We start from the raw sequence: 15,472 nt of genomic DNA, 5'->3' as shown, positions 1-15,472 counted from the left end.
CCAATCGACTAATGACCTGCACGCGTGTGCAATCAGACTCCCTATTTAAACCCGTCTCCTCTCAGTCTTTGTCTGGCCTCATCTGTGATGATGCAAAGGACTTCCTTGAAGTGTTCTCTCCTCAGCCTGTCTCTTCTGGCCTGCCTCTCCTTCGTTTCCCCACTACTGCTCCTATGCCTTTCTGGTTTCCTCCTGGGTCAGTCAACCCCTTCCGGATCCTGTTTAGTTCTGTTCTGTGCCTGGAACTCTTTTCAGTTACTCGTCATGACCTTGGATCTTTTGTGTGTTTGTGTTCCGGGTAATATCCCCTTCATATTCCTCAGTTTCCTCGTTTTAAATAAAGTCTGTCTTGTTTTAAACTGTACCTCCCTGTACAGAGTATGGGTGCCTTGACAGTGATGAGACACATGAGGTAGGAACATACATTTATACAAAATGTTTTTTTTTTTTTTCATTTATTTATAGGTCAATATAAGATATATGCACATGTTATTACATCATATAAGTGTTACACACACATTTTAGATTTGGATACCATAGACCTGTCCTATAAAACATATTGTATAGTATATAAAGATGGCCCTCGTAATGACCAAGAAAAAATCAAAGTTTTCAAAATGATCCTGAAAAAAGCCCAGGGTTCTAGAACACTCAAGCCCATATATCATCACTGTTTTTTTTTACATATTCAAATGTTGAAAGGAACTTACCCGTAAAAAAAAAGTGGCGGAAAACCCCTCAGCAATTTTAAATCACAATGCGTATAGTATTAATTAGATAACCAGACTGTCTTTTCTGTTGGTCCACCCATATGTCCTTCACCTATTCCCATTACTGTGGTTACTGTTCACTGAGTGTCACAATAGTCCTTTATAAAGACACTGAATACAATTGTGCATACTTGTCTCAGTAAGATCACCGTTGAATGAACCAATATATTTTCCATTCACACAAAGGGACATAAATCTGTGATTCTTGTCTAGCTTCTTGTGTAGCTGTTGTAACTATGCTGTGTGTTGTGTTAGGTTGTGTAGCTGTTTATATAGCTGTGCTGTGTGTTGTGTTGTGTTGTGTTGTGTGTGTTAGATGAGCAGAGCCCTGAGAGGGAGAACAGAGAGGAGCAGGACCATCAGAGATGCGGTCAGATCCGAGGCCTTAGACACCCCTCACAGGCTGTGGGACAAACATGTTTCTCCCCTCTGGAAAAAGAAAAGAAAAAAAGAAATGAGATAATAGATAGAAGAATGTCAAATGTTGCTAATAGGAGGCACGTTTTCTGGTAGCCTATTCCAGTTATGGAGGCAGCCACTATGAGAGCAGTGTGAAGTGAAATCTTTACAGGTGAACAAACTGACAAACTGCAACAACACCAGCAAAACTAGTGTCATAGTGATAGTAAAGATGCTGTTTTCTCAGCTGTTAAAGTTATGGATGTTGTCATGCATTGCTGAATTATATTTGGAACAAAGGGAACAATTTCAGACCACAATAATTACAGTAAATGACAAACAGTCAGTGTTAAATCATCTTTATTTACCTTCATTGCCATTGGCCAAAACCAGAGGCCCCAGTGAGATGGAGGCGCTGTCATGGAAATCAACAGAACGTCGATGCCTCTGATGGTAACCTGGGTAACAGTGCTGTAAACAGGAAGAGAAAGAGGAAATGTTGCTGGACCAGCTCAGAATAGATGTCCTTTTTACAACCTAGGCCTATTTATGGTACCGGTAGTTAACAACTTCAAACTTGTTTGAGAGCCAAATTACGTTAATTGGTGGAGTTTTGAACAAGACCGTTTATTTGCATTATCACTGAATGAGCTTACAGTGAAGACTAAGGGGGTAGGGAGCACGTCAAAAAACAAATGTTATTTTATACTACCGACAATACTCAAAATATAATTACACTTCTATGGTAGTGGGGTGAGGGTCTCTACAGAGTAGGCTACAGACAAACTAAAGTATTGTAAACTTTTAGAAGTGTACAGAGAGGTTATAACAAGACCTGTATTTGCAGGAAGAAAATTCCCTGGCTTCCTGGTCCGGTATCGTCAGATCAGCAGGCGCATCCGATCTTGAAGCGCTGCGCAGATCTAGCTGAATCTTACAATACAAACATGCCTTACGTTCAGCCAGATCTGCGCAGCGCTGCAAGATCGAACGGACCAGGAAGTCAGGGTTTTTTATTTTCTGGTTACTACTTGCTAGCCCGGCTCCTTAGCCACTATAACTTCCCATTTATCACCATAACTTCCCACTGCTGTAGTTTACATGTGTTGAACTTACGGCTGTGCAGTCATTGTTTGCCACCAAGCACAGGTGGATGCTGCAGTGCAGGTAAACCTTGGAGGAGTTTGCATTGAAGGTGAACATCTTGAAGGAGAATCGGCCTGTTGTACTGACCCCATTCTCCACCAGCTCCACTGTATTGTCATTGGGGTTAGCACACCTAGAAAGAGAGATACACATCCATGTGATGATAACAGCAAGCCTTATGTGTTTAATAGTAGGGTAGAACAGGTGATGGGGAACAGGGAAATTAACAGGTGAGTCTAGTAGTAGGTGTGTTGTAGGTCTGCGTCTCTTACTCGTTTTTGATGAGGTCCCATCGGATGTGGTAGTCTGGCTGATTGATAGGAGTGGCCCAGCACGAGTCAATCACCGTGGCGATCTGTCGGCTGTCCAGTCCTTCCACTTGGACAGCCACATATATCTGCTGGTTCACCACCACATTCACCCTCCCAGAGAACGCATGGGAGAATCCTGCATCTTCATAGGGAATCATACGGACATGGTAGCTTCCTTCCCCTCCTGGTAGCTTCTTAGTGATACGGCTGAAGAAACAAACACATAGATTACTGATGAATAGTAGAATTCAGTTCATATGAAGTGTTATGATTGTGTTTGGTCACTACAAACTAACATGAAGTAAAGCGTGGACATGGAGTGTCTATGATAGAGGGAAGAACAAACCTCTCCAATGGATTGATTTCTATGTTCATGGAGAGGGTCTGTGTGAGGGGGTAGACACAGCAGAAGAGCAGGTTTATCCGTCTCTCTCTGCTGATGGGACCGCTGGCTGAGTTGGCCTCCCCATGGATGGAGTTCTCATAGATGAAGTGGGTGCTGTTGCTCTGTTGGCCAACACACAGCACATGCAGGGGTAAATGTCCATGACAACCATGATGTTCTACCAAATATTTTCATCTATGTTCTGGGGTGAGTTCTCAGTAAAGATATTTAGACTGCTCTTTGGAGGACTTCCAGAGGGGTAAAGGTCTTTTTGCTTTGCTTACAGAACAATACCTAAAGATAATACTCCACCAAAGAAGAGCTCCTCATGTAATTGTTTACTGTACTGACCAAGAGCAGCAATTATTCATATGCATTGAAAAACATGACTAGGTGTTCCTTTCACATTTAGGAGGAAAACTAGACCAGTGAGAAGGGAAAGCTGTTGTACCCTTAGCGAGGTTCCACAAACGTGGTTGTCATTGTCGAAGAGGAACTCCACTCTGCCATCTTGGAGTGTGCCGTTGCAGCTGGGGTCGTTGAGGCGGAGGGTGTCAGACAAGAAGCCTGCCTCAAACAGCTGGCAGCGAGACAAAGACATGGTGCCTGTGCTGCTGGAACAGAACTCAACAGAGTCTGAGAGAGAGATGGAGATAGTGGGGGGAAGACATGAATAGGTGAGAGAGGGAGATGGAGAGAGAGATGGAGATAGTGGGGGGAAGACATGAATAGGTGAGAGAGGGAGATGGAGAGAGAGATGGAGATAGTGGGGGGAAGACATGAATAGGTGAGGGATAGAGGGAAAATGAAAAAAGGAGAAAGGGGAGGAATATAATGAAATTTAAAACACTTCTGTTCAACATGCAGTGTCCATAACAGCAGTAGATCATATGAAACCTTACCATAGCGCTCAGGTTGAGGTCTCGGGTGATCCTCATTGCAGAAGCAGCCGTAGACTCCATCCTTCTGGCCACACCATTCATCCTCAGTGCAGTCCAGCTCTTCACAAGGGTCAACTGCAGCTGCTCAAAAACACATGATGACTCTCAGTATTGCAGATCATAATGTTGTCCATCTTTTCCCTGCTTACCACACAACACTGCAGTGAGATGGTGTGGTTAAGAAGCGGGAGAAAAACTGTGGCGAAGACTCAGAGCTGCTTTGATTACACAGACTGGGAGGTGTTAACCCAGGGAAGCAGCCTCAAAGAAGCCACTGAGGTGGTTGTTCACTACATCACTTTCTTTGAGGAAATGATTGTTCCCACAAAAACTGTTAAAGTCTTCCCTAACAATAAGCCCTGGATCACAAAAAGCCCTGAAATCAACTCTGAATGAAAAGAAAATAGCATTCAACCCAGGAAATGAAATTGAGTCCAAACTCATTTCGAAATAAGCTATACAACCAAATTAAAGCAGCGAAAAGAGGATACAAGGAGACAGTTGAGAAACCCTTCCAGGATGGCAAAGCCAGGGACGCCTGGCGAGGCATTAAAACACTGGTGGGTCTCCCCATTAATTCAACATCATCCACTACTGGGACAAAAGACTGTAACTATGGCAGAGGACCACAACATTAACACTGTGCAGCCCCACCTGATGGGTCGGAAACTACTTCAGATGGATGTTAACCCACACCTGATCCTCTAGGTCCTCTCCTTTCTGACAGGTAGACACCAGAGAGTCCGAGCCAATGGCCACCTCAGCTCATCCAGGACTATCTCCACAGGAGCTTCACAAGGCTCTGTTATCTCACCAGTTCTGTACACACTATACACAAATGACTGTAGGAGTACTAACCCAGATATAACATACATTAAATACTCGGACAACACTGCGATCATGGACACCACTCACTCATAGGAACAACTACAGGCTGACATTGATTCTTTTGCTGATTGGTGCAGGCAGAACTTCCTCAACCTCAAAACCTTCAAGACAAAAGAGCTGGTCATCGACTTCCGTAAGGAACCACCCAGCATTCCCACTCTGTCAGTCAACAATCATCCAATATAGAGGGTGGAGACTTAGAGATACCTCGGGGTCAATAATTGACCACAAACTCACCTTCCAACCAAACACACAAGCAATTTACGCAAAGTCTCAGCAATGCCTCTTCTTCCTGAGGAAAATGTGCACAAAACTCCATGTATACCGATCAGTACTGACAGCTTTCTACAGATGTTTCATTGAATCCATAGTCACCGTTAATATCTCAGCCTGGTTTGGTGCACTATCCAATATTCATCGCAACCCATTGAACAAAATTATAACAATGAGCAGTAAAATAATTGGATTGGAGCAGGAATCACTCATTAGTATTGTAGCGACCGGCTGTCAATCAGGGAGTGCCCGCGCTATGCATAACCCCGGGCACGCTCATGGTTGGCAGCCTGGTGAGAGGGGGGCGGGATCCCCGGGGAATATAGGCTACGGTTCGGGAAAGTTCTGCCTCTTTCGGTTCTGGGCCTGACACGTATGTGTACACTGATACTTTTCCTAACGGAAAAATAAAGTTCTTTGAATTTGAATACGTAGCTTAATTGCAGAATTATTACACATACGCATAGGCAGAACCAGGTGTGTTTAGATCATAAATTATATTGTAAGGTCTATCAATGGCCCTGTCCACTTTATCAAAGTCTGCTCTCTGTAGACTGTAATAGACCTTTCAAAAACCAGAAATACACCAATGAAGTGTGAAACCCAGTTCCGTTTTATGCTTTGTTGATGGAGAAATGGCAGCTAACATTAGAGTTTTACTGCAAGTCTGGTTACCCTACCAAAGCACCAATGTCACGCAATCCGGCAAAATGTTCCTTGGTCACCGCTATCTGAGATTTGCGGCTCCCATTGACTCCCATTCATCCCAAACAATTATATTTAAAAAATGTGTTCAAACTAACGCTGGTGAATTTTGACAGCAACCATGTCACTTTAATAATAAACTAGATTTTTGTACAATATATATACAGCAAGAATAATACAAATCCGTCAGAGCAACGTGGAGAAATGTTATGAAAACTGTCAGCTCACATCTGACATCTGCCACTACGATAACAGGAAGTTCCACTACCCGTCATTGATGAGAAAATACGGAAGTGTGTAAAAGGTCTATACGCAGTGTCTGTCTACCCTATGGTCTACCCCCTGTGGTAGTTACCATAAGCTGGTATTGTATCTCTGAAGGCAGACAGCCATGTTCCTACACAAGCTTACATGGTTCTCTTGATTTTTCCCCAAATAACTGTTATTAGTTATCCTGTTTGTTATATTGGTTTGTATTATGGCAGTGCTTATCATTATACATACATACCGTAAATCCTCAAAAAAAAAATTATTTACTTAGGCTGCGCAAAGCACAGGCCTTTATTTCTTACATTATTTTATTGTGAGACATATGTTTCGTTTGGAGTGGCATAGTGGTAGGCTATCAAAAAGAAGATTTTCGATTTGGTTTGGGTTTTAAATTACTTTTGTACTGTTTGATTATATTGCTAAATGTTGGGACCTGGGGGGACCAATCAAATCGGGCTTTACGATGATGGACAGGTGAGCAACAGCGCCTCGTCTATCACATCATCTTAGCACGTTTAGGTTGATTATGTTTGCAACAATAACGCTGTGGCTAGAAGGAGACAGATGGCTTCTAAGACCCAATATGGAAAATGCATATTATTTCAATGAGGTTGTATCACTGAAAACGATTATTTCTGAAAACTTTGGCCAAAGTTGAGATGTGGGAAAACTCATGGTTTCACTTTCATCAAGGGAAAACAGCGTGTTGCATTGACATGTTGTTCCCTCGTTTGTTTGAAATATCTGACTGACCTCCTGTTTGAGGGATTTGTGACAGCCTTTCCCAGCTGTTTATAACATGTTTGTATATCAGTGTTCAACGGAATTATTTTAAAAAACGGAGGGGATATAGGATATCAGTTTTTTCCTAATAGCCTACCCTACTACATAGCCTCTTAGATTCGCTAATGAGTGTTGTAGGAGATATTGACGGCACAATAACTTTTACAAAAGACCAGAAAACAATGTTAAGGCACTTGTGGAGAAGAAGGATGGTTCGTGTTTTCTTCCTACACCTCACGGTAAGCTATTTTGTTGCTCTGATTGGTTAGGTCTATCCAATTGAGTGCAGAGGCATTCCCCCCCTGTATCGGTTGAAACACGCCCCATAATTACATCCCAATGGAGCAGTATCAGACTCATATTCTGAGAATATATCTAGAATTTGAGAATGACAACGTCAGGCTATGAATTATGTAGATCAGAGTAGTCACTGTGTGTAACTGGAATGAAGCTAATACTTTAGAGTTCATATTCAGACTCAGTCAGTGGCAATGAGACAGGTAGTGAGGTAATAGGTAATATGACAGGTAATATGGACTTGATGTACTCACAGCAATGCAGTGCAGAACGCCATTCTGGTGTTTGGTGCCCCAGCACATTGCAAGCTGTCTCATAGGCCTCCACTGCTGAGCACAGCATGCCATTGGCTGGTGTGTAGGCACAGAGATCGTACACACAGGAAGTGAAGTACGCCTGTGGGTCAACATGCAGGTGGCACTGCTGGAATGGGCCACTGCTGTTGGTGATGATGCTGCACAGATCTGTGTATTCTGCTTCAAATACACACGTGTCGTCTCCAATTTGGTCACTTGCTCCGCATCTGGGGAGGACGAGGAGAAAGAAATAAGTATCAGACGTGTTGCATGTGTGAATTTTAAAGGTGTACCTGGCAGACTTGCCTTTAAGATCAGGGACAACAGCTCAGATTTTTAGGCCAGTGTGCCAAACAGTTGACATATTACACACTTTTGAGCATGCAGGTTATCTAGTAATTTTCAGTCATTTAATCCCATAGTTTGGAATTCTAAACTATTGTGTACTTTTTGTGTCTTTTCCAATAACTCAAACTCACCCAGGATTGCTTGCATCTGATTTCCAACTTTGACCGAATTCCCTGTCAGTCTGGGCCAGAGTGCCATTGGGCAGAACTTTGTCGTCTGCTGGGTTGCCATTGTGATTACCACACATTCCACACACAGATCGGTGATAATCTGGACTTAGTCTGACTAGAAGTCTACTACGACCATCAAACTGGACCACCATCTCCCCTGAGGCATTCACAACCACAAATCCAGACTCTCGAGTCAATTGCACCAGCGAGCCAACCTGAATGCTGTTTGCATTGTTATCTTGACCATCAACCTAAAACAAACAGAAGACAGCTACAGTGAGGTGGGACAAACATGTTTGCATACTGAACTTGAAAAAATGTCTTCACTGGCAAGACCATTTTGTGCACAATCAGAGAAGTACCACAGTTTGAAACCTTGTACCTTGACTCTCCTGTTCTGTCCAATGGTGATGTGACTTTGAACTCCTCCCCGAGAGAGCCACACATCCACAGTGGACACAAAAGACACAATTAAGTTGCCACGGTGACTGTTAGCGGCTACTACGCGGAAGGTCAAGGCATCATCACTCATGTTGCCACAGGTGTGGGCAATCTCATAAGCACAGGTGCCCTGGAAATAGATGTTCTGGAAATAAATCCTCCAGGATTTAAGATCTCACTTTCAGTTTCATTTTTAGATTTCCGTACTGTCTGTCCTACCTGAAAGTGAGCCACAGCCCCATCAAAGGTGAAGTAGTGGGGGTCTCCCCAGACCGTGCAGGCTGACAGGCGACCATAGCAACCCCGGTGGCCATCTTTGACAGAGCATTCCTGACTTGGGGGCAAGAGGACTGGATACAGCGAAGGTCATTGGGGGCAAAACACTCACAGCGCTGTGAACAGTCCTGTGTCCAGAACTGTTCTCCGATCTAACAAACACAAATAACACTGAGATTTAATTTACTTGCTAATGGTTATGAGGTAATAGAATTACTGTGTGTGAGAGACACGTCATCCTCTTGGTCAAATTCTGCTTACATCAAAGTAGAAGCCATCATAAAGACAGCCACACTGCTCCACAGGCACACAGCGCCCCCCGCTCCTCACAAATCCATCATTGCAGAAACAGCCCTCAGCACACGTCCTGTCACAGCTGGCATCAATGCTGCTGGCACAGGTGTGCCCACACTCTGTGCCACACAGATCGTAGTGGCTGTTTTCTGGACACTCCATTTCTGTTGACACAGGTATGTTTCATTACTTTTCAGACATTTGAATCAACCAAAAGAATCAATGAGTGTAATTCAGTTCGAGTCCTAGAAACTTACGGCAGGTGGAGTTCTGTCTCCAGGGGTAGACAATGACATTTTTCTCTTGGCATGCGCTGACATATGCTTCCATTGCACGGCAGAGGACTTCGCTTCTGTCACCAGACAAGCACACGTCAAAGACACAGTCGTTGAAGAATGGCTGGGGGTCCACATGGGAATGGCAGAAGCTCAGTGGTCCATTGCTAGCTCTGAGTAGCTCACACATGGCACGGGCTGTCCAGTCATCTTGGCACACTGGGCAGGAGTTTCCACATCCTCCAGTACAGGGAATGCCGTCATCAACCTTCCAGTAGTCTCCAAACTCAGAGACAGAGAGGGCAACAGAGCCTGAACTGCCGTTATGGACCGTAAAGTCATCACCCTGGAAACCGTTGAAGTTGCCACACAAGCCGCATGTAGCTCCACTGTAGTTGGATGGTACTGTGATGTCCAACACCCACCGGCCGTCATAACTGACAGTTAGACCAAAGTCTGTTTTCACAAATGTGTGAAGCCCGTTGGCATACACTGACACTCTTCCCTGATCAAGAACGATCGGCAAGTTTCTTGTCTCCCCATTCACCTGAAGTCAGAAGGTTTTTTTGTGACAGACATTTATGTAACTTGTTTTACCAATTTCACTTGAAAGGGCTTATATACAAAACAGATAGAGGTGATACCACTGGGCTTACTTATCCTCATTTTTTACTTAACAAACTTGTTTGGCAAATTTCAAGCACATTATGCAAACTTCAAGCCTGATGATTACTGTAATCACCCATGTGACAGATTCACTTTGTGTTCCATTGCACACTGATGCCAGGACGTAACGACAAGTGCCCTGGAAGTCAAAGGTGCGTCTGTCAAAGGAGGTGTAGTGTGGGTCTCCAGAGGCCGAGCAGGTGGCCTCAGGTTTGGGATGGCAGCCATACTGTCCTTCCACAATTCGACAAGACTCCTGAGCACTACAAGAAGAGGTGGTGCAATGCGACTGCCCAGTAATGCCATTACACTGGCACAGGAACTGGCACTCCTCGCCGTACCAGTAGCGCTCTCCACTCTGTCTGTAACGCCCACCGTGGTGGCAGCCACAACCTGTGGGTGGCACACAGCGATCCCCACTCAGGAGGAACCCGTCATTACACTGGCACCCCTCCTGGCACTGCTGGGTACACAGGAAGGGGAAAGACAGGCTTGGGCAGGAAGCTGGACAGGACGTACCACATAGCTCATAATGGCTGTTAGTTGGGCAAGTTGCCTCTATAAAAAGGAATGACAGGTCAGTTCCATTTCAAATAGTTTCTTTTCCCATATATTTATTATAGTATGTTATCACACTTACCACAGTTAGTGATGTTCCTCCATTCCCCTACTGTGATGCCACTCTGTTGGCAAAGCAGGGAGTAGCCACGCAGTGCCTCACACAGTCCCTCTCGAGCACCTTGGGTCCTCACTAGAGTCTGGACACAGTCTTCAATTCGGCTCCAGGGGTCAAGACTTGCTTGGCACTGGCCAAAAGGCCCATGTCCCCATCCCATAATGCCACAGAGCTCCCTGAACTGGCTGGTGTTCTGGTAGTGTCCAGGTTCCCATACCTGAGGTTCTACACAGTGTGCTGACAGGGAGCCATCTCTCCAGCTGTCCCCAAACTGCTGAGAGTCGTTGAGGGGAATTCCAGTGGGGGAGAGGAAGTCATCATGAAGGTCCCCATTCAGATTTCCACACAGGCCTCCCAGAGTGCCGTTGTAGTTGCCTGGAGCAGTGATACGGATGACATGTGGCCAGTCAGCTCTCACCAGCACTCCAAAGTTGGTCTCTATGACAACACCCTTTACACTGCTGTGGTAGATGCTAATATGACCGGGGCTGACGCTGAACGGAAGGCCCACTGTTTGCCCATCCACCTAAAGGGAGAACATTAGGTTTATACTTACAGATGTATATCATGGTATTGGAACTGTAATCAGTAGCTGTATCAGACACACTATTTGGGTATCTCTATTTCTTTTAAGTGGGTAAAAATAGATCCTGTACCTTAGTTGTGGCTCCCTCTCCCATCTCCACCGAGACTTGTGTTCCTTCTGCTTCAAACTTCAGATGTCTGTCAAAATCTCTTGGGCCTGTGGGAACTTTCTCAACAGTTACTTGAAAGTGAGGTAATTCAGATTGTCCCCTGACCCTAGCCAGCGTCAGACTACAGGCACCTGGGTAGTGGAAGGTCTGTCCATCAAAAGTGCGGTAGGACCCAAAGCTCTCCACCCAGCAGGTGGAGTAGCTGACAGGTCTGCAACCCCGCACCCCACCGTGGACCCCACACACCTCAAGCTCACTGCAGCTGTGTGCCTGGCAGATCATTGACCCTTGAGTACAGTTGCAACGTCTCCCACAGTCCTGGTCTAGCACCACTGTCTCCCCAGCTGTGTAGTACCGCCCCTCAAAGGTGCAGCCACAGTCACTCTGCCGAACGCATTCCCCACCGCTTAGGACATAGCCAGCATTGCAGATGCAGCTCTCCTGGCTGGGCAGAGGGCAATTCTGGGGGGCGTTGGGGTTGCTGCAGGTTGCAGGGCATCCAGTTCCTTGTGATTCAAAATGACTGTTGGCAGGACAGGGGATTTCTGTGGAAACAAAAATTAGTAAATTGAACGCTTGCCAAAACGGCTTACTGGATACAGTATATTTACAGAGTCAGCACCCACCACAGAATCCCTGGCTTCTCCACTGGCCCAACTGGATGCCCTCTTGTTGGCACTGGGCAGCGTACACATTGAGTGCTTGGCAGAGAATGGGCTGGTAGCCATCACCCACACACAGATCATACACACAGTTTTCTACGAAGGTCTGTGGAGACAGCCTTGAGTGACAGGAGGCAAATGGACCGGCACTGTTGCTTAAGATACCACAGTGGGCCGTGTTTCCATAAAGAGTCCTTTGGCTATGGGTACAGGAAGCACAAGCAAGTCCTGCACATCGCACGTCCTGGCAGCCAGGGTCAGTGTCCCCTTCTGCCTTCCAGCTGTTAGCAAACTCCACGTCTGAGCTCACAAGCTGCCCACCGTGGGTTCGGAAGTCATCTTGAGGGTGGTGGTTGAAGTTGCCACACAGGCCACAGGTTGCATTCTGGTACTCATAGGGTACTGAGATTCTGACATAGTGATTGGCATCGTAGGTGACCAGCAGGCCAAAGTCTGTACTGACAGCCACAGAGAAACCTGATTGGTAGACTCGGATGGACCCATTTCGGAGGGTAAATGGGGTTGTCACAAAGCTACCATTCACCTGAAGGAAGGAGATTGCTACCATTAACAATGGGCCATTTGGAGAAGAACAGTTTGAACCTTGTTTGAAAATTGTGAATTTGATGCCTGGGAACATTTAGTTTGTATTCTTGTTGTACTTACCATTGCTTGGTAATGATGGTCTTTGACAAGTTCAATTTCCTCATCATAAACCCACACTCTTACAAGACGGGTCCAAGACACATGTGTGCTGCCCCGATGTTCATTCTTCCCTTCAATCCGGTAGTACGGCAGTCCATTGCCACAAGCCTAGCAGACATTTCAGTGAAAATATTAAGTCTTAAGCCCCCAAACAAACATATTAATAAAGAAACTTATTAAGTCTTAAGCCCCCAAACAAATATATTAATAAAGAAACTTATTAAACCCATACACTCTAAAAAATGCTGGGTTGAAAACAACCCAAACTGGGTTGTTTTCAACCCAGCCGCTGAGTAAAATGGGGTCCAACACAGCATTGGGTTATCTTAACCAAGCAAATTGGGTTACTAAATTTGACCCAACAACTGGGTTGAAATTTAACCAATATGTTGGGTTATGTTGACACAACTGTTTAGTTTAAAGTTACGTAATGTTTGGGTTATGTAACCAAATCCCCAAAAACTACTGGTTGATTTTTAAAATACTCTGCTGTTACAAACTTTCAATAACTCAAAGTTTGTATTTACTTACTTGAAAGTCACACCTTCTGTTAACAGCTTTAGGCATGGTATAAACAGTCTATCAAATGGCCATCAAAAGCCATGGAATGAAATAAAACAGGTCGACACAATTATTCATTTGATAGTTTTCTTTATTTTTTAATAGATAGCCTAGTATAAAATGCTTGTGACACTTCCATGAAGGCAGGCAGATTCCAAAGTCCGTTTTGGGGGTCAGCCCTGTCAATCATAGAAAAAAAGAGTGCATTTTAATCACTGTTAGCTACAGCACTTTATGTGAAGACTTTTGCATGAACCAGTGAATTATATTGACAGACACAAAAATCCACCAGGAGACAAATTATTAGTGCAGCACACTCGGAAACCATGACCACCTAATATTATGGAGTTGTTTTAAACATAATACCGGTAATAGCTTACAAAACGTGCGTTTATGACAGATCTTGATAACACTAACATTACCATTAGCCTAACATTAGGCTGACAAACATAAGTTCAGCAGTGCTAACGTTAGCTAGCTAATGTTAACACATTATTCAATTAGTGAATCCAAGTTAATGTTACCACCAAGAACCACCCAGTAGGTTACATGGCTATAATATGAGGCTACCCTGAATGATTTAATAAGATGTTGTTTGGCATGATTATTATCGTAAGTTACGTGTTGTGAAGACATTCCTTCGACTGTGTTAGCTAGTTGACAAACGTTAGCCACGAAGCATATTTAATTAGCATAGTTTCCAAGTCTGCTAACGTTACCTACCAGCTGCTGGTATAGATAGATAGATAGATACTTTATTGATCCCCAGGGTATGCTAATTGTAGTTCGTTGTAAAGGTTATTCCAGCAGAATATTCCTTGATATCACGAAGGGTATGTCTCTGGGTGAACTTTTAAAATCCGTCTGGATAAAAATAAATAAAAGCAGATACATACCTTCCGAAATCACCTGATTTCCATTGCATTTTGACAGCTGCTGGACTTGACGGTTGAAAGAATATGCCTGCCTGCCTGCCTGACGATTTTTTTCCCCTTAACCTTCAAGTAACTATGCAGCTGTGTTGAAGTCACCCTGGTGCTGGGTAGTGTACTCCACGTCAGGTGGGGACAGGAGGCAGCACAGCCCTAAACTATCAACCCAGCAGTGATAAACTATCAACCCAGCAAGCTGGGTTACAGAAATGACCCAATATGAGTAAAAACAACCAAACAAAATGACCCAACAGCCTCAACCCAGCGTTTGGGTTGAAAAAATAACCCAGCATTTTTTAGAGTGTATGTTTAAAGGCACTGAAAGTATAATACCTCTGAGAGGACGTATGTGCAGGTTCCCTGGAAGTGAAAGACTTTCCCGTCAAAGGTGTAGTAGTGGGGGTCTCCAGAGATGGTGCAGGTGCGGCGCTGAATATTCTGGCAGGAGTACTGGAAGGATGCTGGACGACACGCCTGGGAGTAGCTGCAGGGCTGCTGCTGGCACTGGAGGAGGCCTCCACTGACGCAGGTGCATCTCTGCTGACAGGTGGCATCTCTCCAGAAAGAGTCCCCTACCTGCACAGATGAGCCTGAAGGAGTTCCAGTTGTGCATACAGTTAGTGTCCTCCAACCAACGTTCACACCGTATTAAATGCCACTTTAGTATACTCCCACAGTGATCATGTTTCATATTGTACTGCAATATAAGTCAGAATGTGTGATGTGTTTAAAATCCCAAGTTTTCATTTCATTATCTGACTTTTTCCAATTTACTACTTGTATCACTAATGTTTCACTTAAAAAACTGGTGGTGGTGGTTTAATTTTACAAGTTTCGACAATGTATTTGCAGAAAATTAGACTTGCAACAGCAGAAGTAAATCATACCATTGTATTGACAGTCCCGTGAAACATGATCTGTTCTGAAGGCCCAGCGACCTGGTATGTTAACGTTGCTTAAGAGTATGAAATTTGTGAAGTTCCCGAAAGATATAGGAATTGAAAAATGATGAGTAGAGTTGATTGTGTCGTAGCCAGCCTGAAAACAGCATGGATGGATTGAAATTTGAGTTAATTATCAATTTGTTTCTCCTCCCATCCATATCAGAATTAATGTGTTTTTTGTACCTGCACATTATTGGTTGAGGCAATGGCACCATAGTTCATCAGGACAAAAGTGTATTGACCACCAGAGATCAGAACCACTTGGAATGATGTTTCCTAGAGTATATCATTCAGTGTTATTATGTCTGCAAACTCTGCATACAGCATACAGGTTTTGTCACTCTTCGCAAAATATACACATTT

At 44.3% G+C, this 15,472-nt stretch overlaps 1 protein-coding gene across 1 annotated transcript in view; it reads right to left on the bottom strand.

The window, feature by feature from the left end:
• Positions 1-1,044: 1,044 nt before the first annotated feature.
• LOC125296550 (alpha-tectorin-like) overlaps positions 1,045-15,472 on the bottom strand; it is a 30,292-nt gene continuing 15,864 nt past the window's right edge. The window contains 22 exon segments of the mRNA XM_048246514.1: positions 1,045-1,199; positions 1,538-1,640; positions 2,286-2,448; positions 2,588-2,833; positions 2,973-3,133; positions 3,463-3,647; positions 3,914-4,033; positions 7,423-7,691; positions 7,944-8,233; positions 8,365-8,553; positions 8,643-8,764; positions 8,767-8,851; positions 8,961-9,157; positions 9,251-9,929; positions 10,002-10,492; positions 10,575-11,136; positions 11,267-11,850; positions 11,932-12,511; positions 12,634-12,780; positions 14,499-14,755; positions 15,053-15,203; positions 15,293-15,385. Of these exon segments, the coding sequence (XP_048102471.1) occupies positions 1,156-1,199; positions 1,538-1,640; positions 2,286-2,448; positions 2,588-2,833; positions 2,973-3,133; positions 3,463-3,647; positions 3,914-4,033; positions 7,423-7,691; positions 7,944-8,233; positions 8,365-8,553; positions 8,643-8,764; positions 8,767-8,851; positions 8,961-9,157; positions 9,251-9,929; positions 10,002-10,492; positions 10,575-11,136; positions 11,267-11,850; positions 11,932-12,511; positions 12,634-12,780; positions 14,499-14,755; positions 15,053-15,203; positions 15,293-15,385 (5,718 nt within the window). The 3' untranslated portion in view covers positions 1,045-1,155.

This window comes from Alosa alosa, chromosome 6 (genome assembly GCF_017589495.1).
Source record: "Alosa alosa isolate M-15738 ecotype Scorff River chromosome 6, AALO_Geno_1.1, whole genome shotgun sequence".
Lineage (NCBI taxonomy): Eukaryota > Metazoa > Chordata > Actinopteri > Clupeiformes > Clupeidae > Alosa > Alosa alosa.
This window is presented reverse-complemented; position numbering and strand designations above follow the sequence as displayed.